This window comes from Eptatretus burgeri, chromosome 7 (assembly GCF_056783735.1).
Source record: "Eptatretus burgeri isolate ZD-2024b chromosome 7, Ebu_testis_v1, whole genome shotgun sequence".
In the NCBI taxonomy this organism is placed as follows: domain Eukaryota; kingdom Metazoa; phylum Chordata; class Myxini; order Myxiniformes; family Myxinidae; genus Eptatretus; species Eptatretus burgeri.
The window spans coordinates 47,127,036-47,150,478 of record NC_140967.1 but is presented as its reverse complement, the minus strand read 5'-3'; the positions used below and the strand labels follow the sequence as shown (position 1 = coordinate 47,150,478).

General features: G+C 41.8%; 1 protein-coding gene across 3 annotated transcripts in view; it reads left to right on the top strand.

Annotated features, from left to right (window-relative positions):
• ANKRD27 (ankyrin repeat domain 27) overlaps positions 1-23,161 on the top strand; it is a 128,024-nt gene extending 104,863 nt beyond the window's left edge. For 2 of the 3 annotated variants that reach the window (XM_085888362.1, XM_085888364.1), the window contains 16 exons: positions 31-158; positions 1,778-1,860; positions 2,249-2,364; positions 6,265-6,357; positions 6,556-6,750; positions 6,865-6,924; positions 9,165-9,305; positions 10,363-10,407; positions 11,186-11,347; positions 12,023-12,217; positions 19,777-19,896; positions 20,783-20,941; positions 21,091-21,193; positions 21,294-21,366; positions 21,459-21,513; positions 21,744-23,161. In XM_085888362.1, the coding sequence (XP_085744488.1) occupies positions 31-158; positions 1,778-1,860; positions 2,249-2,364; positions 6,265-6,357; positions 6,556-6,750; positions 6,865-6,924; positions 9,165-9,305; positions 10,363-10,407; positions 11,186-11,347; positions 12,023-12,217; positions 19,777-19,896; positions 20,783-20,941; positions 21,091-21,193; positions 21,294-21,366; positions 21,459-21,513; positions 21,744-21,869 (1,854 nt within the window). In that variant the 3' untranslated portion in view covers positions 21,870-23,161. Of the gene's footprint in view, positions 1-30; positions 159-1,777; positions 1,861-2,248; positions 2,365-6,264; positions 6,358-6,555; positions 6,751-6,864; positions 6,925-9,164; positions 9,306-10,362; positions 10,408-11,185; positions 11,348-12,022; positions 12,218-19,776; positions 19,897-20,782; positions 20,942-21,090; positions 21,194-21,293; positions 21,367-21,445; positions 21,514-21,743 lie in introns of all 3 variants that reach the window. The other variant, XM_085888363.1, reaches the window with a different exon arrangement.
• The last annotated feature ends 282 nt before the right edge of the window (positions 23,162-23,443 follow it).

The window sequence follows — 23,443 nt, the reverse complement described above, 5'->3', positions numbered from 1 at the left end:
TCCTCCGCTTTGTCGTGCCATTAATCTCAGCATATAGCACACGGACGTGTGGAGGAAGCCAGGATGTTACTGAGCTCTGGCGAGGCAATTGAGGACATCCAAACGAGTCTCTGCCATCCACTCTGCTCTTGTGATTCTTGTGAGCGCCTCGTTTCTGGGTGAGGCCGACAACTGATGTTTGGTCTTTATGATCAATTGCATTGGTCACATCATCAAATGATTGAGAAAATGATCAGCTTGGTGTGCAGTCCTGAAAGAATAGTAATAATCTGGCTGCGGATTAATTGATGGAAAACGAAGGGCCATCTTTGATTTTTTTTTTTTTTTTTACCGCACGTGCGCAAAGCGAAAAGCGTGGTTAAGCAATTGGTTCATTATGTCGGTCTGTCTGTCCACAGACGTCAGTATAATATGATTGTGGAACTTCTTTATTGCAATTAAATGTTATATTTTGAACACCGTGGAACATGAATCGGAACACGAACCTGCAGCAGAGCAGTACTTTGGCTCTGAATTTGGCAAATTGTACGGAATTTTCCCAATCATGCATGCGCAGAGAGGAGTCAGGTAATTATTTTAGTCTGTCTGCCTGCCTGACACTCCCTAAAAACAATGTTTCCTGTTTGGAATGATTTACAATTTTGGCAGACATCATGAAGGACATAAACAACAGGCACAAAACTAATGTAACGTTTAAAATCAGGTCGTGTTAAAAACGGTGCATTAACGACCTTTAAAACCCTTGTTTTTTTAATACCTTTAAAAACCTTGATTTTATTTCAATTGAATTTTGTGCTTGAACACTGCAAGCCTTTTTGTCATTCATAAACCTTCCGTTCAGCATAACTGCACTTGGAAAAAACATTGCGCAATTTTACGCCATTTCGACCAATCAAACTTTGGGGAATATCGAGATTCAGACAAAATGTCGGCTCAAGGAAATGTAGATCGTGCTCAGAAACGCAAAGCAAGAGTTGAAAAGACCCTTTGAATGTCCTTTTTCTCAAGACTGCATGGGGGTAAGGTGTTCTGTGAACTCGTTTTTATTTTTTTTTTCAAATGCAAATCTGGCAGAAATTTTACACTGTACGCACCATTCTAACCTCTCTTCAGTCATCCGTTGGGAGGTTGGGTGGAGATTTTGGAGGGATGCTTGTTCTCGCAGCATACATTGTTCATGTTTGCTGGACAGCATATTGATGATTTGTGTGTGAACCACTGTGGGAAAGGAGGTGAAGCAACGTTTTGGCCCTTTTTCAAAGCAAGAAAGATTGACACCCACAATAGTCTTTTGCGGAAGGTGTAGGTCGTGGGGCACATGGGGTGCCCGCTGAGGCAGCGAATTGTAAGCTGCGTGCACTGCACCGTTGTCTTGCCTGTTTGCCAGTCCTTATTCAAATACCTTCCGTTGCACCTGGTCACCACGCACACACACACTTTTATGATGGAACTTTGTTATCTCTGAGATTGATTAAACGACCTCTACAGACTTCTTGATGAACCACCCTTGAACTTTGTTTAATTGAATGAGACTTCGTAATTTTCTTTCATTGTCAATATCTATAATCTCAGTTTTTAAAATAATTATTTAGGAGTCCAAGTTGCTGTTGTTTAAGATGCTTGTGGAATGAAGTATTGCTAAATTTCTTGATAAAATGTCAATTCATCTGAAATTTTTATTTCAAAGGAAGCAACAATATACTGGTATGGGTATAGTTTGCCCATAATATTATTTTCTAAATCCCAAATGTATGGTGCTGATTTATTTTTTCTCTAGGAGATTTAATGATCCATCTGTAGTCACCCCCTTCTCCAGAGATGAACGAGGGTACACCAACTTGCATATCGCTGCACAATTTGGTAAGCATGGTTTTCTTCCACCCCTCCCCCCCCCAATCGACTTTTGTCAATTTTCTAACCCAATTAAAAAACTTCATCGTCATCCTCTTCATCATCTTCATCTTCCTTTTCTTTTTTCCTGTTTTTTCACAATTGTTTTTTTTGATCGCTTTATTAATGGACTCCTCTATATTTTGAAATACTGGGTTCACCTGCTGACCGTTCTGAACCACACAACTGCTTTTTTTGTCGTAATCCTTTCCCAGTGGCAGCAGTATGTCAAATAAAAAATGTGAAATTTCACAATGATTTGACTTCCCTTTGTATATTGGTACAGCCTTAAATGTACCACATCTTCATCATGACAACACGGCATGACTTCATGACTGCACCACGTTCATGTATGCAGGACAGGTGGGAATTGTGGAGATGCTGATAGAGCTGGGTGCCATTGTCAATGCTTGCGACTACAATGGTGGCACTCCTCTGCATCTTGCCTGCCTTCGAGGTCATCAAGATGTCTCGGTAAAATGCCTCACTCTTTGTGTAGAAGGGGTGTTTGAATAGTTCCCAATTGTAATAAGTCACAGCAAAATTGAGAACTTGAAGAACGAATGGAATCAACATAACATTGATCGAAGTATGCCAGCTGCCGTTGGAAGCAAAGAAGCTGATACTTCGGGAATTAGCCTCTCATTTGGGTCAGGTCCTTGGGAAACCGAAGAAAGTTTCAGGAATGAATGTCAGTCACATGGCAGTCTCCGGTATTTTTCTGCATTGCAGCACCGCTGAATTTTTAAAAATATAAAGAACAAAGCCGAATTTTCAGAATTTGCTTGTTGGCTCCCAACAGGATCAGTTAATGCTTTTCATTTGGTGAGACCTTTCGTCTTTTCAAATTTTCAATCTTTTCACCACTCTGTTTTTCACTTTTTATTTATTTTATTTTTAATTTAATTATCCTACCACTCCTCCTTTCGCTCTTGCCTCTCGTCCACTTTTATTATTTTCTCTTCTACTCTCCCTTTCTTCCCATCTCTGGTCTTCCTTTTCCTCTTCCCTCTTCTGTCGCTTTCCTTCACTTCATTCTCTCCTTTTAAAAAGTCTCCTTTTTTGGTGGGTTTAAAAAAAAAAAATCTATAATCTCTCCCCCCCCCCCCCAAGTCACATTGACCTTTGAATTTCCCTTCCATGAGGTGTCAAAATGAGCTATTACCACCGCACATGCACTTCGATCCCTGGGATGCCTCTGATGTACCCACTTCTGACTCACGACCACCCTATATCAGTCTTTTCCCTATTCAGTCTTCCTCTTTTGCTCTGCCACCTGAAATGACAGCTTCTCCTTGCTTCCTATGGCGTTTAGCTAATTTAGCGTACTACTTTGTTTTTTGGGGTTTTTTTGTTTACATTGTCGAGGCTCGAAGGAAAGAGAACACACAGAACATGTAACAAGGGTTGCAGGAGACGAGGGGGTGGGGGAGGGGAAGGAAAAAATGTGTGGAACAGAGACATGAGATCTGTAGAAGGGAGGGGGGTGAGTGGGGTACACAGGGTAAACAAGATGGACACGACAGGGAATTTTAAGGAGGTGGGTTTGGGGTGGATTAACGGGGGTAGAAAAGATCGTGGTTTTGGATGGGGGAAGATAAGAGATGGTGGGTAACAGCTGTTTTGAAGACCTGGAGGGAAGAGTGGGATTGAAGAGAGTGTTGGAGTTTGTTCCAATGGTGGGGGAAAAAAAGGAATGAATGGGTGAAAGTGAGCAGTGATTCGTGATTTTGGTAGTTTTACCAGAAGGGGGTTGCTGGTGGACCTTGAGCACCCTGCGGAAATATGGGCGGGACATCTCAGACAGAGCGGGGGGGGGGCGAGACTAGAGAGTAAACGGTAGAAGACACAGACCAATTGACCTGCCTGCGGTGAGAGAGTGAGAGACCCAAAGACTGCCACATCGCGGGAGATACCAACGATTATAAATGCCTTGATTTCCACGGCGTGAAGCCGAGAAAGATGAGAGGCGGGAACGCCAGCCCAGAGAGGAGAGCAGTACTCCATCAGGCTGCAGACGAAAGCTTTTTACGTGGTCGGGAGCTCAGGTGTGCCAAGGAAGGATTCTGCATGACTGAGGATGCCCAGTCGGTGACTGGCTTTGGAGGCCAGGTTGGAAATGTGGCTTTCCCAGGAAAGATCATGGCAGATAGTGAGACCCAGAAACTTTAATGAAAGGACTTTAAGGGGATTGTTGAGAAAATAGATTGGGGGGGGAGGGGAGGTGGAGGTGGGGTTCTCGACGGTCCTTTGAGAGAGACATAGTGAGTGTGTGAGATTTGTCAGGGTTGAAAGACATGTTCCACATGTTGGACCAGTTTGTGATTTTACCCAGATCTGCAGTGAGTGAAGAAGCTGCTGCATGCCGGTCTGAGGGATGACAGATGGTACAACAGAGGTTGGAGTCAACAGCAGAGAGACAAAGAGGATTTTCCAGTGAGTCGGAGAGATCATTGATGAAAACCATAAAAAGAACAGGGCCATAACACTGCCTTGAACTCCAGCCTGGACAGGAAGAGGGGTTGAGAGAACTCCATTTAGGGCCACACGTTGACTGTGACAGGAGAGGAAGTCTGTGAGCCATGAGTGGAGATGTCCTTGTTTACCATGGGAAGAGAGTTTGGTGAGCAGGGCAGGGTGCCAGACCGTATCGAAGGCACGCGATATGTCAAGGGAGATGGCTCTGATTTAAATAATGGGTTCACCTGCTGACCATTCTGAACCATTCTCTCACCCTTTCATTAAGTGCACAAGCAAGTGCAGTGTGTCCAGCAGGGTTCTCAAAGTTTCCATCGGCTCCATTCTGCAGCAGCACATTTCATTCTGTTGAATTTGTGCGTTCTTCTACCTGTCCGCCAACGTAGAACGATTCAGCCCAGTTATCCATTCTACTTTAAAATAAACTGTTCTGTTTTTTTAAAAGACCATATTCAAAGGTGCTCAAGCAGGAATTTGTGCAAGTAAAACGTCCAAGATAAAGACATTAAAAGACCTCATTACACTTTGACAAGGGACTTTCAAAATTCTACTCACGAGATACTGGCAGCAGTCCAAGACGCACCAACATTTATTTATTTTTTCAAAATACAAGTAGGGGGTCTTGTATGTCATCACACCTTGTCATTTAACTCTCTACATTTATGTATTCAAGTACATTAGTAGAAATATTGAAAATAACTTTTCAAGCAAACTTTACATTTTCACCCTTTTTTGTCCACAGCTTTCCACACACTACTTTTATACTTTGGTATTCAAATGTTCTTGTATTGAAAACTTAATATCAAATAATTGCTCATTTGTTATTCCTTATGATGTACTTGTACATATTTTACTTTTTCTGCCACCGCTGGCGAAGTTGCTGGAGGCATTGTGTTTTCGGGTTCTCCGTCTGGATGTACGTCCATCCGTGCTAATTTTCTCTGTTTTCTCTGCAACCGCTTATCCGATTGATACAAATTTTTCACCAAAGGTGCAACTACACACAGAGAATGCTTTAATAATTATGACTTCATAGGTTACGTGGTGTGGCAGCCATGTTGAAAAAAAAAAAAGGAAAAACTGGACCTCTGCATCTCCGAAACTGCTCCATGGAAAATATTGAAATTTGCCACATGTCAAGTACTCTCCATGGAGAATAAGTGTGATTTTTTTTTGTTGTTGTTTGTCATAGGTGGCTTCGTTATGACATCATAATTGCAAACGTTGAATGCTTCGTCCGATCGGTATGAAAATTTTTGATGGTCATTTCGGGCTAAATTGTATGGGGGAGGAGGGAGGGGGGGATTGATGACATTATCAGTCACGTGGTTAACCAGCTATATTTTTTTTAACGTATAAACCTTCAAAATCATCTTCTCCAGAACTGCTTGACAGATTCATCCACTTGTTCTTGAATAAGGGGATTGTTGAGAAAATAGATTGGGGGGGGGGGGAGGTGGAGGTGGGGTTCTCATCTCATCCACTGAATAAAGAGATTCATCCACTTCATCCACTTGTTCCCCCACCCTTGGGGATACCAGGGTGTTCACTAATAATTAATAGGTCACATGGTCTGGTGGCCATATTGGATTGAACAAAAGTCTTGAAAAAATTATTTCTCTTGAACCGTTTTATCATTCGACGTGAAACTTCACAATTATAATTTAGGAGTCATGGGGAATATATGTTTTAAGTTTCAACCTGATCGGACGCATGGTCTGGCAGCCAGAATTATTTAATATTTTGAATCTGGGTTCAGGGATTTAAATCAAGCTTGGTACAATATGTATAATGATGTCATAATGTGGGCGGAGGCATGTTGGGCGACGTCGTGATGTCAGAGTACGGTTCTATTTTTAATGTAAACTTTGTGCCTAACCCTGTATGATTCTCTAGTTGCTACTGCTTGATTTTGGAGCAAATCCCTCTGTAGAAGACATGAATGGAAACACACCTCTGCATCTGGCCTGCCAAGGAGGACACGAAGGAGTGAGTTTGAGCCATTCATGTCACATAGTACAATGTAATGCTCTGTACTCCAAAAGGGATTTGCATATTCGTGAGAAATTTTTCCGAAGAAGATCTGCCTCTGTTGTTATTTATTTATTTATTTATTTGTTTGTTTTACTGCCAATTTACCTTGTGCATATTCTTTGCGTCTTTTCCTACACTACTGCCAATGTACAGTGTGTCAAAGCATTGACATACTGTGACAAACAACATCGAATAAACTCTGGCAATGAACGTGGAGACACTCCGCTGCACCTTGCCTCCCGATGGGGCTATGAAGCCATTGTAGCTGTGCTGCTGCAGAATGGAGCCGATGCGAATTTTGAGAACCGTGCCGGACACACCGCACTTGCTTGTGCACTTAATGAAAGGGTGAGAAAAGCAGCAAGGGCTGTGCTGGTTGAGATTGAGAACAGTTGTAGTCACTGCACTCGCATGACATTCTGGAGTTTCATGTCGCCTTAATGTCTTTCTTCTCTATTAAAGGTTGTGGAGGTGATGCAGCATACAGTTTGTCTCTCCAATTGTTCCTTAACCACTGATAAGGTAAATTATGTTTTAGATGGTTCTTTCTTGTTACATTATTTCCTTCCTGTGACTTATTGTGATTATTTAAGAGACTTTAATGTGCATGCACGCTACTCCTTAATTAAACTTTGATCATGAATGGCTTGCAATCGGTGGTAGAATGAAACTGCTGCAGTGCCATTGTAAAGTGTAGAACACTGAACCCATGAAGCTCTCCAACACAAATATCAATGCACAGCAATTTGTCAGATGTGCCAGACTTCTGCAGTGGAGAAAATTTGTCTCTCTACCTTTGAGCTTGCTGCCATATCTTACCACCTTGTATCTCCTGTGGACACTGTCCAAATCAAACGGACCTGTTTGCAGGTAGTTTCAAATGATTTTTTTTTGTGTTCATTGTCGAGGCTCTTATAAGCGTGAACACACATAATGTATAACAAAGGGAGCAGGAGACGAGGGGTGGAAGAGGGAAGCACAAAATAATAGGGAGCAGGGACATTAGTAGATCTGTGAAAGAGAGATGGATGGGACGGGGTAAACAAGATGGACACTACAGGCAAGGACTTTCAGGAAGGAAAGCAGTGAATTTGAAGGAGCTGGGTTTGGGATGGATTAACGGGGGCAGAAAAGATCGTGGTTTTGGATGGGGGAAGATAAGAGATGGTGGTGAACAGCTGTTTTGAAGACCTGGAGGGAAGAGTGGGATTGAAGAGAGTGTTGGAGTTTGTTCCAATGGTGGGGGAAAAAAAGGAATGAATGGGTGAAAGTGAGCAGTGATTCTTGATTTGGTAGTTTCACAAGAAGGTGGTTGCTGGTGGACCTTGAGTGCCCTGCAGAAATATGGAAATATGGGGTGGGGGAGGGGGTACAGATCACAGACAGAGCAGGGGGTGGCGAGACTGGAGAGATGTTAGAAGACGGAAAGACCACCGACCTGCCTGTGGTGAGAGAGAGTGGGAGATGCAAAGATTCAGCTTCATCGCGGGAGATACCAATGATCCTAAAAGCCTTGGCTTCCACAATGTGGAGCCAAGAAAAGTGTGAGGTGGGAGCACCAGCCCAGAGGTGAGAGCATTACTCCATCAGGCTTTAGATGAAAGCTTTGTGCACTATCTGGCCGAAAGTATGTGGACACCTGCTCGTGCAACATCTCATTCCAAAATCATGGGCATTAATATGGAGTTGGTCCCCCCTTTGTTGCTATCACAGCCTCCACTCTTCCGGGAAGGCTTTCCACTAGATGTTGGAACATTGCTGCGGGGATTTGCTTCCATTCAGCCACAAGAACATTAGTGAGGTCGGGCACTGATGTTGGGTGATTTTGTCTGGCTCGCAGTCGGCATTCCAATTCATCCCAAAGGTGTTCGATGGGGTTGAGGTCAGGGCTCTGTGCAGGCCAGTCAAGTTCTTCCACACCAATCTCAACAAATAATTTCTGTAACACTGCCTTGAGGAGCTCCAGCCTGGACAGGAAGAGGGGATGAGAAGATTGATTAATTTAAAAGCATTAACTTAAAACATATATATATATATATATATATATATATATATATATATATATATATATATATATATATATTTATATATATATATATATATATATATATATATATATATATATATATATATATATATATATATATATACATATATATTCATCGCTCTACCATTAATGAGGCTGGCAGGATAGGCTTGAGGTATGCACACTTGCTTCAGCTATCTATAGCTGGGCCGAGATCCAAACCAAAACTAAACTATCATCCTGGTGCTTCGCAGGCAGGGCGAGGCATCAATGTGTATGCCGTCCCTCGGATGGACGTTAAACTTGGTGTCCCATCTACTGGCATTAGTTGGTGGACGTTAAAGATCCCACAGTGTCCTTTGAGAAGAGTAACCAAGCTATTGCCGGCACCCTGAACAAATTACAAATACCTGTCACCTTCATTCGAGCATCAGGCCTGGCCAGCCTGTATGTGGAAGACTATCTCACAATAAGGTGGGAATAATTGTAGTAGTAGTAGTAGTAGTTGTAGCAGTAGTATTATGTAACATTAGCACTTCACATTTTGTTTGTGCATGTTTGATTTATTATTGCCTTATTTTTTTTTTCTTTGATCTGCGTCGGCAGATCTGTGCTTTTGCCTGAACAGCTCAAAGCAGCATCTGAGCTGAATCCACAAATGTCTGCCATCAGCACGGCATCAAACATATGACTGTTCGGTAAACTAAGATGTTTTGTTTCTTTTGTTGTCGTGTAGGATTTTGAGCACCAAAGTGATGTTGCCACTATAGACTACAGTCCTACTGGTAGCAGCCGCTGCTCTTCGTGTACATCTTGTACAAGTGTTGTACTCAAAGATGCTCCAAACTCAGATGAAGATGATGAAAAACATCATGTGGTGAGCATTGTTTCAACCCTTCCGGTTATGCCATTGCATGTTCACTTCATGCATTGCTAGCTCCGCCACCGAAGGTGGACAGAGGTTATGCTTTCACCCCTATCTGTGAACAGGATATTTCAAAAAGTTGTGGATGGATTTGGACAAAATTTGGTGGAGAGGTTGGGTGTGTGAGGAGGACAAAATGATTAGATTTTGGTGAAGATCTGGATATGGCCACAATAATTTTAAAGTGATTCTTCACCGTTGAGAGAAGCCTGGAGTTAGGTGAATAGTTTAATTAACACCAGGTGGTTGACTCAGCCTGTCATCATTCCGAAGTCAACAAAATAAGTACCAGCTTACTGGTAATGGGGCATAGCATCAGCAGCACAGCCTCACCGCCAGAAAATGATGCAGCCAAGCAGCCATAGGTGGCATAAGGATAAATAATAAAATAAACCATTGAGCGATACGACCAAAAATGGTACATAGCACAATATCTCAAAAAACTATGGACAGTTTCGGACGAAACTTGGTGGGCAGGTTGGGTGTGTGACGAAGGCGAATCAATTTCACATGGGTGAAGATCCAAATGTGGATCTGGATACAAGAATATTTAAATTCTGTCAGTGATCCTTCACCATTGAGAGATGGGGCCAAAAACGACATGGAGCATGATGTTTCAAAAAGTTGTGGACAAGTAAATTCCTCTTGCAATGGTCTGCACCAAAACTAGGTGGAAGAGTTGGTTTGGTGACTAGAACAAGCCAATTTGTTTTTGATTCGGGTCCATATCCAGATCCGGCCTCTCAGTGGGATACAAAACATAAACTGTTCAGCCTGGTGGAGGTATGTGCTCTACCGAGTGCCATTCTCGTTATCCATGTGGTTGATGAATGCGTTGTTTGTCACCATCTTGTTACTTCAATGTGAACTTGACACATCACATGGTGCTGTGTAACAGATGTCTATTTCTTCAATCCATATTATTTATATGATATTTTGTTTGTACTCCCGTTATTTTGACTTTTTTCTTGGAATGTTAAAAACTCCTTTTGTCTCCTGATTTTGTTAGGTGGACAAGCTATTGACAGCAGTTGCAGATGGTGACATGCCAATGGTAAGAATATATGCTGTAAACTATTTAAATCATTAAAACACTTTGAGATTGTGAAAAGAGAAGCATTAAGTTTAAGAACAGTCGAGGAAAAGGTGATTTTTATATTATTTCATTTTATAAGTTTATTAATAACAGTGATGAGATAGCAGAGAGCATATATATGCAAGCAGGGTTGCAGTTGTTGGAAAAGCGATATAACATGGGCAGATGTCCTTGCCTCTCTTGACTCCACACAAATGCTGTCTTTCCACGATTGCCAAGATCATCGAGTGTATTGGCATGGCAGGACCAGGGCTCCTTTATATTACTAAATAGCATACATCTCACACTTCCTCATTGACTTTCGAAAAGTCTCTGTAGTGACAGTGTCACATTGTCGTTTTTACGAACAAGTCTGTACGCTTGTTCAAAACAGATTCTCCATAAAATGTGCCAATTGGAAAATAAACTTCTTGCTGATGCATAATGCCAAGGCAAATACTTGTGTGCAAGTAAATTGCAAGGGATTTCTGTTGTAAATGCCTATCGATTCAGCCTTGTGTGTACCTCTGCACTTTACTTGCATGCGTTTTGAAGCCAGCGTTACAATCGTTGCACATTTGACATTCTCATGCTATTAGCTTTCAAGCAACAGCCCACACAACTCTACTTTGGTATGCTTTATTTTCTGCCTCAATTAATTTGGGTTTTCATATTGTATGTGCCGGAGTTTTTTTGTTTGTTTGTTTTTGTCTTTTTCTGCCAATTTGTCCAATTGTACAATTGTTTTCACAATCAGGTTAGATTTTTGCTCGGTTGGGACGAAGACGATGATGACGACGACGAGCCGCAAGAAGAACGTGCAGAAGATGAGGAAAGGAAAAGGGCTGGAAACTGCAGAAAGGCAGAAATTCTTTGTCACCCACTTTGCCAATGTTCTGCATGTCAACCTTTTCAAAATGTCAGTGTGTTGTAATTTGCTTTTATACATTGTTCATCTGCATTTTTAATTAGAGTTTTTCTGTGGAAACTTATTTTGTCAAGTGAGCCCTGTTTATATATATATATAGAATTTTATTATTATTATTATTATTATTATTATTATTTTTAATATATTTTTATATATATTATATTTAAAAAAAAAAAAATTATATATATATAATATATACACACACACACTGGTGGGGTATTTAAACACATTGTAAGCAAGAGCTAACTATGCTTCCCCATTGTCTTGGGTCACTCACCTGCATTTATATTTATTCATTTATTTTTGTCCATTGATTTTTTTTTTTAATTTATTTATTTTAATTTATGGGCTCTTTCTGAAGGTTCTGTGATTTTTTTTTTGTTTGTTTCTATATATATATATATATATATATATATATATATATATATATATATATATATATATATATATATATATATATATATATATATATATACACACACCTCTTCAGCTTTAGTTTGTGTTGGCATGCATTTATAAGATTCTTCATAAATACTTTTCAGTCGTTATTGCTTATTCTACGTGTGATCTGAATTTACTTTTGAAATATTGCATGGTTGTTTCGAAGGCTGTAAATTGAAAATGTAAAAGTTTGATTTTTGGCAAATTGGGATGTGTGCGTTTTAGAATGCTCTATTGTCACCATTGGGGCTGTCCGTGAATACCAAGGATCAAGCAGGCTTTGGTCCATTGCACGTGGCTGTACGTCATGGGCATTGCGAACTTGTGGCGCTGTTGCTTCGGCGAGGAGCACGACTGCAAGAGCTCACGCTTGGCGGAGCGACGCCAACACATCTTGCTTGTGAGCACGGGCATGAGGAGGTGAGATGGCACTCTCGGTGAGTTAATGAATGAAAATAAATTTTAAAAGTCGATTTTATAAGGTTGCAGTGGAAATTGCAAAATTCAAAGGAGTTCAGGGAGAGTTGTTTGCAGGTAAAGGTCAGCCCGTCTATTTTACCAAGGTGGTGTTACCATTACACTACTGGTCAAAAGTTTTAGAACACCCCCATTTTTCCAGTTTTTACTGGAATTTAAGGAGTTCAAGTCCAGTGAATAACCTGAAATGGTACAAAGCTAAGCAGTAAACTGCCAGAGGTTAAAAAAAAACGTTAAGGTTACCAAAAACTGAAAAATAATGTGAATTTCAGAGTTGTTAAAAAAGTCCCTTTTCAGGGAACAAGTAATGGGTTAGCAACTGCAGCTGTTCTGCAGCAATGGAAGTAAATTAAGCCTTGAAAGTTGATGCAAACAATTCCTACAGGTGTCCCAACTTTTGTTGATTAGTTACAAACCTTATATCTGTATAAAAGCAGTGATGGAACAGACTCTGTTGCGACACCCTCTGAAGCATTATTTGGACAATATTGCATGGCAGGAAGTTGTGTATTGCTATCATAATGGTGAGAAAAAGACTATTAACAAAGGAAGACAGACAGACCATTATAACCCTTAAAAGTGAAGGTCTTTCCTTCAGAGAATTTGCAAAAAGGCCAAGGTGTCAGTGAGCACAGTTTCCTACACCATCAAAAGGCACTTGGAAACTGGAGGAAGCTCTGGCAGACCCAAAGCCACAACACGATCAGAAGACAAGTTTCTGAGAGTCAACAGCTTGCGTGATAGGTGGCTCGCAGGACAGCAGCTTCAAGCACAGCTTAAAACTGGTCAAAGTAAGGAAGTCTCAGTTTCAACTGTGAAGAGAAGACTTTGAGCTGCAGGTTTGACAGGTCGAGTGGCAGTAAGAAAGCCATTGCTAAGATGGCAAAATAATAAAAAGAGGCTTGCCTGGGCCATGAAGCACCGCCAGTGGACGACTGAAAACTAGAAGAAGGTCTTATTGACCGACGAATCAAAATTTGAAATCTTCGGTTCATCACGCAGGGTTTTTATACACAGTCAAGTAGGTGAAAGGATGGTCCCTCAGTGGGTGACACCAACTGTCAAACACGGAGGAGGAAGCGTGATGATCTGGGGCTCTTTTGCTGGATCCAGAGTCGGCGACTTGCACAGAGGGACTGGCACCCTGAACCAAAATGCTACCACAGCATTTTGCAGTGCCATGCAATACCCTCTGGTCTACACCGAGTTGGTCAGGGGTTCATCCTACAGCAAGATAACGACCCAAAACATACCTCCAGCCTATGTCAGAAGTACCTGAGAAGAAAAGAAGACTGAAGGCTTCAAATCATGGAATGGCCAGCACAGTCTCCAGACTTCAACCCCATCGAGCTGGTTTGGGATGAACTGGACAGAAGGGTCAAAGCAAAGCAACCTACAAGTGCAACACATTTGTGGGAACTTCTGCAACAGTGTTGGGAAGAACTTTCCGAACAATATTTGATTTCCATTGTTGAAAGAATGCCACGAGTATGTTCGGCTGTTATATCTGCAAAAGGTGGATACTTTGATGAGTCAAAAATTTAGATTAAATTTTGTTCAATAAAACGATTCCATGATTTCGTTTTTTACTTGCAGTTGTTTATTTGTTCTATGCTTTAATTTCAGAGTACATTGAAACGTTAAACTGCTAAAATTTCAGTAAAAACTGGGAAAATGGGGGTGTTCAAAAACTTTTGACCGGTAGTGTACATGTTAGTTGGTCGATTGAAGTTTGTAATGTTTTTCGGTTTCATCGTTACCTCTACGAGCAAGCAACATATGAATATTAATTAAATTGTGTTGTCAACAAGGAAGAAAAAAAAAAAAACCATGACATGCTGAAATGTACTTATCAGGTCATTGCACTTAATTGTTAGATTTCTAAAGGAACCTTATTTGCTTTTGTTCTGTTCATTTATTTATATATTTTCCTTTTTCTTCTGTCGCAAATTCACTTTTCAGTTTATTTTTATCCACAACCGCTTGAGCAATCGATGCAAAACTTTCAATGATGGAGTGCTGACACACGGATAATTTTTTTAAACCATAACTATGATGTCATAGGCCACGTGGTATGGCAGCCATTTTGGAAAAACTTCTGTGGAACCGCTCAATGAAAGAAATTGAAACTTGGCACAGGCCAGCAACAGATTATGGGGAATAACATTTTATAAATGACGATGTTATCATTGCCTTCACGGTGACGTCATAATTGGATGCATTGACACTACTTTCGATCAACTAAACTTTCTGAGGTGATCTAAAATGAAATGTGACCAGTAAATTAAATTGATATGATTGATGACATGGTTTGGCAGGCATATTTTTTTGAAAAAGAAAAACCTTAAAAAAATTTCTTCTCCAAAACGGCCAAACAGGTTGAGGTTAAATTTTACAGGTATGATCGACGACCCATGCAGAACACAGTTTGAAAACTATGATATTTGGCAGCCTTATTGGATTTTAGCAAAAACCTTTAAAAATCTCCTCTCAAACCGCCAAACCGAATGACGCAAAACTTTAACTGTCATCGACTATCCTTGGGGATATACAAGTGATCGCAAAAATGTCATCAGTCATGTGTGTGGTCTGGCAGCCATATTGAAATGAAGGAAAATCTTTTTTAAATCATTTCACTGAAACTGCTTAACCGATCAATGCCAAACGTTACAAAAATGATCCAATCCCATTGCTGCACATAGTGTGAAAACGATTTCTTCAGTCACATGGTCCGGCAGCCATATTGGATAGAAAAACGAACCGTATCTGATCAATGCAAAACTTTATATATGTGATCATTTACCCAGTGTGAGTCTGGTTTTAAATTGATGACATCAAAGGTCACGTGGTAAGGCAGCAAAAACAGATTTTAAAAAGAGAACCTTTAAAAACCCTCCTCTCCGAAACCACTTAACAGATAAATGCGAAACTTCATATATATATATATATATATATATATATATATATATATATATATATATATATATATATATATATATATATATATATATATATATATATATATATATATATATATATATATATATATATATATATATACAGTAGACTAGGCGTAAGTCGTCACCATCGGGACCGAGAAAAAAGTGACGACTTAGAAATGTGACGACTTGCGCATATGCGAACATTCATGATGACTGTGGGGTGAAGGATGAAGTCGCGCGTGGCCTGGACACGTATGTGTGAGCCGGCTATTGTACCAAAAGGAAAACACAATCCTCGGGGCATAGGTGGGGGTTCATTGGTGAGTTGGAAAGTGATCAAGCAAAGATGGAATTCATGAATCAGTTTATCAAAAGTAAAGATAATGAACAACTGCAAGACAACTCATATACCATCAGTGATGGTATGGTGACAAATTACATGACACACAGTCATCGTGGTGATGATTACCACTCAATGCCTATGTGTGAGTGAGTGCGGTAATGCACAAAACAAGCCAATAGAAAACCATGATCGGACTTCAACACGAAGCTCGATTGATCCTTTACTCCTTCGCGAAGTAATCCGTTATGTTTGACTGCCTCAAACTCTTGGGCATCTGGTACATGAGAAAGGACTCAAACCGGTCATTGTATTCCATGATGTTGGCTGGGCAATCCTCCACCAAAAGACAGTATCGGCGCATCACATCGAGACAGTATCGGCGAATCCACGCTGCCTGATTCGCCGCACCTCTTGACCATGCCAATTCCCCTCCTCACTTTGAATCTGTCTATCCAGTGCATCGGCAAGGTCTCGGCATCATCATGCCCGAGGTCCGCAGCGAATTTACGTGACTTCAGCAGCAACATTTCACCGTCCAACCGAATATTTGGCTGAGCCGACATTTGCCGAAACCAGATGATGAGTGCGTCATCGACATCTTCAAAGGACACACATTTCAGCATTTCACACTTACCACCGGCCTCACGATCTTCTCCACTTGTCCAAATATCTTGCCCTTATTCTTCAAGATATCATTCAATGTCTGCCGTTTGATGTCCAACTTTTCAGCTGTCTGTTTTCTTCATCAGTGGGTTTGCCTCGCAAAACTGGATAATGTCGTATTTTTATTGGTAGGTTTTAGTTTTAAGCTTATGCTTAGTCGCCATTGGCCTGCCTGCAGTGCGATCAACGTGTGTATGCAGTTATAAATAGCCTATCACTGGCGGTGTAAACCAATGAGCGAGCATCACGATTCCATGAAATCGGGCTTCTCACAAGGCAGCAGTTCCGTGTGACGAGTTAGGAGTGGTAATTTACTTGAGTTTCCATTACGTGGGAACGGACAACATCTGACGACTTAGACGAAGTGAAGACTTAGAGATGACGACTTACAGAAGGATGACCCTTTATTCAAAGGGATTTAACATGAGATAAATTCGGGACTTTTGACGCTGCCGACTTAGGCGAAGTGCCGAGTTACACGCTGCCAACTTACGCCTAGTCTACTGTATTAGGAATGTTCCCTGCTCGTTTTTGTCTTTCCCTTCATTGATCCAGCATGGTCCGAAGCCTAGCTGAGCCGGGACGTTATTCCCAACGATCCGTTCCTTTTTACCGGTACATCCTTGGCAGTGTCGCTCAGCTGCATCCGATCCGGTAAAGTGATCCAGTTTGGACAAGGCGTACCGAGGGCGTGTCCCCCAGTAATTAAATCACGTGATTAATTAGGTAACCCGTTTAACCCATAGATGGGAGGACCCTAGGTCACGCAGTTGAGTTATTGGCATCCTGGGGCGGTTAGCAACCCGCCATGTCACGGAATTATCCGTGTCCGACGGCCTACAATTCCGGGGAGTCTGGTGGGGAGCCGAGATAGCTTTACACCCTAGTGGTCTTCTCACCCGACCCCCGGCCCGCAACAATATATTTCAGGTTTTGCATCAATCAGTGAGTGGTTCCAGAGAAAAACATTTTAAAATGTTTCCCGTCAATCCAATATGGCTGCCAAACCGTGTGAACTGTCACGTCAGACTCTAACTTTATTCCTCATGGCTCCCAGTTTTGTAAGCCCCAACTTAGAAATCACCGCTCACAGTTATAATTGGTTGTTCTTAGGATGGACTAGCCATGAGAAATATGTTTTGATCAGAAATGATAAAATAGGACGGCATTGTTCTTGGAACGGGCAGTGTGTGATGGTATCATCGTTGGTACGGGCGTCGTTTGGTACCTGGCATAACTCCTCACAGTTATAAGTGGACACATGTGAAACTTGTTTTTTTTGTATTCTCGTTCATTGAGATCAAGGGAAATGCACACATATGAATTTAATGCTGAACAGATTCATCTATATTTGAACAGATTGATGTAGCAGAGTAATATTTCCTTCCTGAAAGGTAAAACCAATGTTTTCCATTGATATTTTGGAATGCTTACGAGATAAAATCTGTTGTTGCCCAGCTAAGCATCCAATCGTTGATTGCGTCTTGTAGTATGGATAATATCACGGCACATATTGAGACGTTTTGAACGTCGCATTTGAATTTCTCAATATCCTCATTGATCACCAGATTTCACTCAATGAAACTTTTTCCTTTTTCATAAAATGCCCACTCTCTCATTTTTCACAAAAAGCCGACTCTTACTCTTGCACCGGTTTATTCCATCCCGCTGTGGGTTTCCTTTCCATCTTCTCGGCACTGGCACACTGAATCCTGTGGGGGAGGTAATTGCGCTCAAGGAGCCTGATTCTCAACATCAAACACTAACCTGATCTGAGGGCAACTTTCGGTCACTTTGTAAGGCTTTCAACGCATGTGTCCAAGTCTTGAGACAGGCCAGGAAACCCCTTCTTGCAAACCTCAAGACTGAACTCTGATTAGTCTTCTTCCTCCAAATCATGATTGTGGAGCCTTGTCAAGTCTGTCTGTGGTGTGTGCTCCCCTTCATCCCATCTCACACCTCAAACGCCTGTACTACAGACTCTACCCAAGATAAGGCAGAATGTCTAAACTCTGTGTTAGCCGACAAATCTCATGGACCCAACCAATCCCACCCTCTCCCCATATTACTGCAGAGAAAATGCTGTCCAGATTTGATCCTGCATCAGCGACGGACCCAAATGACATCGGTGCCCATGTTCTCAAATCCTGCTCTGCTGCTCTTGCTTTTACTCTGTCTGTGCTCATCAACCTGTCTTTCTTATTTGACTGCCTCCCTTATAACTGAAAGTCAGCAAACATCACTCCCATGCCAGAATAAGTGTGTGTTTCTGTTCACAAGGAAAGTTCAGTTCAAGAACATTTTGATTGCAACAATACTTGTTATTGTTACGGACTGCTGATCTGTCCTGGTTGCTCGGTTCAAATCCGTTGAGTCGCTTAGCGACCACGTCAGTCCCCTGCCGCAGAGATTTCCTGTTGGATCCTGTGTCCAATGTCTTATTACTGTGCAGATTGACATCTCTGTGCCGGGTGAGTAGCGCACTGACCTCGATCACGGGACAGATCTTATCTTTGGCCGAGTGTACCAATGAGCCACATTATTGCCGGGAACTCGAGCAGTACAAGACCACAGCCGATCTCAATCAGATTCCCCCAGAGCCACCAGATAAAATTGTTGCAAGCAGGTGCAACAAGTGTATTGTGTTTTGTGTAATAGAAATCATGTGTACAGAAAGCGATCGCAATCATAAATTCCCCATAGTTAACCCATTCTGATACATGCCCCATAGAACAGTCCCAAGCGTACAAACGGGAACCTTAACTATGCTATGTCTTAAGTCTTAGACACACATGACAGAGGGCACAGGTTGCCACATGACAAGCAGAGGTCGCTAGGCCCAAATCCGATAGTGCTTGGCAGGAGGATTTTCCAGCTCCATGTGAGATCTGAAGTCTAAAAGGATGGAGAGGGGCGTGACACCGGTGTGGAGCAAGGCGTGGCAGGTCGAGCAGAGGCGTGGCGTTGCCCAGCAGCTCTGCAGACTTGGCGCAGCCCTCCTGGACGTTGATTGGGCATCTGCATCATTCTGATGCCGCACCCCTTTTATTAACTTGGGCCTGCAGGTCATTGGTGAGGTGGTGCTCCTCCCATCTCCTTCACCATTGGGTGGGGCGAGCCTCATATGATCCCCTCACCTTGGTTAGTTGGTGCCGGGGCAAGGCTCTGATAATCAGGGCATCTTTCCCACATAAATTAGTGGTTGGAAGCTTAGCCAAACACTAATAAATCACATCGAGAAAGAACAAGGTAAGGACATGAAATAAGGGTCAATTGAGATTTTTTTTGTTTGTTTTTTTTCTACACACAATGGTCTGACGTTTCTAGCTGTACGAATTAGCAACGCATATCTCAATGACATTTAATTACTTTTGCACTACACTCAATATGGGAATAACTACAATATATTTTAAAGCATTTCTTAACCCTGAGGAACCATATCTGCAATAGTAAGAAAGACCCTGATTTTTCCCCTCTCCTTATTTTGTAGCAGAGCACGAGCAAGTGCAAGATGTGGCTCATGTTAAACCCGCCATGCATGTTTTGCTCTTCAGGTGTTGAAGCTGTTGTTGGCTCACGGAGTGAAAGTGAACAAGCAGGATTGCCATGGCAACACCCCACTGCATCTTGCTTGTGCTGGTGGCAACACACCCATAGTGGAACAACTGCTGAAGGTGTTGGACTGTCAACTCTCTTGTCACCTATTAGGACAGCAGGGCAGTGTATGTCTAGCCTGTACCAGCAACGTTTATAGTTATGCTGTTGTACCAGCAAATTGATTTGATTGGTTAGCTCCTAGTGATGCTTTGAGCACAAATGACTCTAAAATAGGAAGTTCTGCAGGTGGCCAGCCTTTGTGATGGTTCTTAATGCAATATCAGCAGTTTGTGATGGAAGATGTATCACTCTTGTATTAAGGGTGCTGTCCAATTTTTCTCCAAGTCATCTAAAATTGCATTTAAGTTTTGGAAAAACGTTTGGCACACTCCCTCACCATATTAAGGATTGGTTGTTATTTAATTATCTTGAACTTGTGTGTTATTTTGAATTGTGCATTATTTAGGTAAATTTAGCTGATTGCCCACTGCAATTGGGCCACCATTCATGTCTTCTGTAACTTGGAGAAAGAAGAAAAGAAAGAGAAAAGGGTGTATTTCTGTTTTTGCCAAAGTTTATTCATTCATTCGTATGTAGCCTGTAGCTGCTGGTTGCATCATTGCTGGGAGTGCAACTGTGTCACCCATGCAGTGCCCCCTGTAGGTTGGGGCAGGAATCTTGAATTTGGCCAGAGTGCCGGCAATAGCTCACCTACTCTTCGCGCAGGACACTGTGGGATTTTTAACGTCGGCAGACGGGACGCCCAGTTTAACGTCCATCCGAGAGACGGCGCGCACACACTGATGAAACACAGCGGTGACAGGTATATCGCTGGGTCGAGATTCAAATCCAGACTAGACAGCTTGAAGGCGAGTGTGCGTACCTCTATACTAAGCCATCCTGCCAGCTGTACTACGGTAAAGACATGATAACAACCAAGTTAACATGACACATTTGCCTCAGAATGGTGCGAGCATGTCCATGGTGAATCACAAAGGAAATGTTCCTCTACATGAGGCAACCCATTCCGGGAATTCTGCAACGGTTAACCTCTTGCTGACTGCTGGTGCCACAACCCATTATCGGAACTACCTGCAACTGACCGCTGCAGAGAGCACACAGGTAGTCCACGATATTTATTATTTTGCGGTGGGGATTTCTCTTGTTTATTTTGTTTTTGAACATCCGAAAATGGGTATCAATATATTTTATTTTATTTTTGGCAGCAGTAGCCAGTCTGCATTATTTGACCTTTACACCCTGTCCCACAGAATGAGGATGTACTGGCAGTGCTGAGAAAAGCCACAGTGCCATGTTATGATTGTGAATTGGAGGGCAAATCTCAACAGAACAGCGTGGTTCTTGAGAATGACGGTGAGACGCATGCATAACCCATAGTTACGAGAGTCAGAGTTTGGGGAAACTCGTTGAGGTACACACCTCATTTCTTTGTGCCGCTTGCTGTGTGTTCCAGTGAGGATGCACGTCGTTGACGAAGACGATTTTAGTGTCGTAACAGTTTCCGCAGCGTCCGTGATGTTTGACAGGTAAGAAACAAAGTTTACAACCACGGCTGCTGAACTTGCGATTCTGTCAGTTATTTTTCTGCTCATGTAATTAAATCAGGGGTTCGTTTCAGGCAGGCTGTGACCAGTGCAGTGAATGGATTTACGAGAGACGACTCTGTGAATCAGGTGCGTGGTTTCCTTTGCATCATCCACCATATAAGATTCCTTGCATGCCTGGGTATCAGACCGGCGTCTTTGCGTGCCTGGGTATTCAATGATGGTTGAACAACGTTCATAGAAGAGCTGCTCATTCGCGTTCATCGATTTAAACGTATAGTAGTTAAACTTTGGTGCATGACATTGTGAATGCAACACCAAAAGCCTGTATTGTATTTGAGATCACTATTTGTTTGCAGGTGCCGGTAGGCCATGCAAAGTACGGTGGCAGAAATGCAAATGTCATATCGCGCAACCACCAATCAAATGAGGTAATATTGACTGTGGACAAAAGGCATAAAAGAATCGAAGGCTTTGGAGGTTGAGTGTTGACAGCGATCATAAATCTGGATCGCAACCACCATCGGTCACAACAGCTACAGGTTTTCCTGCTCAATAACAAATCACGAACAAGTCCTCGTGATATTTCCTTTGGAGCGGTGTCAGCTTTTGTAGTAGATACCAAGCAGGATGTGCTGATAAGTCGACGAGCACGCAAGGAACTTGATGAGAACTTGGACTTGATGTAAGCAGAACTTGACGGGCATGCAAGGAAAATGGAGCACCAGTCACTTTACTTTTGAAAGGTCAAATCCTTGGAAGCTTTGCACTTTTTTTTTTTAATGATACGACGAAGTCTCAACATGTTTGGATAGTCATTTGTTTCTGTTAAAACGGAGATCATTGCCATAATGTTGCAAGGGTATTTATGCTGATGTACATTGACCTGTAAATTATTATTATTATTATTTTTTGTAATCACTTGCAGAGTATTTTGATAGGCAGTTATTTTCTTTGTTCCAGCAAGACCAAAAAGTGTGTTTTAACGGTGAAAATGAAGCTCAGGATATTTCGTTTCCAAATAATCTCAGAGTATCGATCATTTTCAAATTGTTGAGTTGCTTAATACTTTGCCGTTTTGTTTAATTGTCATGTCTTAATGTGGTTTTCATGTTTACAGTCATACCTGCACTGAAAGGAAAGCTAGCCCCTCTTAATATGAGTAAACCGTCTGTTTCCTTCATTCTTGCCATCGTTCTTTCCTTCCTTCCTTCCTTCCTTCCTTCCTTCCTTCCTTCCTTCGTATTCGTATCGTCAATTAAACTCGACCGTTGTGTTTGTGTCGAACGTATTCCTTGTGAAGCCACCTAATGTTGACCGTGCTTTAACACGTATCGAAGCAATTTTTGAGTACCGAAGTATATGTGCGTATGTGCAAAGGTTAAATGCATTGACGTTCGATTTACCGGTGCTTTTCTTGTTAACACTCTTTTCTTCCTCTACTCGTTTTTGTTTGAACAGCCTGCAGGATTTTATTCTTGCCAACAAGTGAAACTTGCTATATATTTGATAAATACGGTTTTGTTTTTTGTTTTTGTTTTCACGGGGCATGTATGAAATAACTGTGATTACAATGCATCACTCGGAACATTTTTTGATCCAAATTTGATCCAATTTTTCATCCAATTTTTGATCCACGTTTCTTGCAACTATAACCATTTAATTTGACTTGTATTGATACAGAACGACTGTTTTCGTGCAAGTATTGCACATCTGTATTTCTGACTTTGGCGGTGATTAAAGGTGAACACCCACGATATGTTGCTGCGATATCGTGGCCATTTTGTTACTTGGCTCTTCACTTTTTAAAATAAGATTTCTGTGCTCACCAATTGAACAACAACATTGCATTGTGAACACTCACACCTCCAAGCTATATTCTGCCAGCCTGCACTCATCTTTGAACCGCTGCAGCCTGGGTTTGAAGCTCGAGCCAGAGATAAACTGCCATCCCAGTGCAGTGCCTGCATGGCAAGGGATTGATGCGTACACCTTCCATCAGAAGGACCTTAAGCCAGAGGATCCCTCTGCTGGAACTGGTCGGTGGAGGTTAAATATC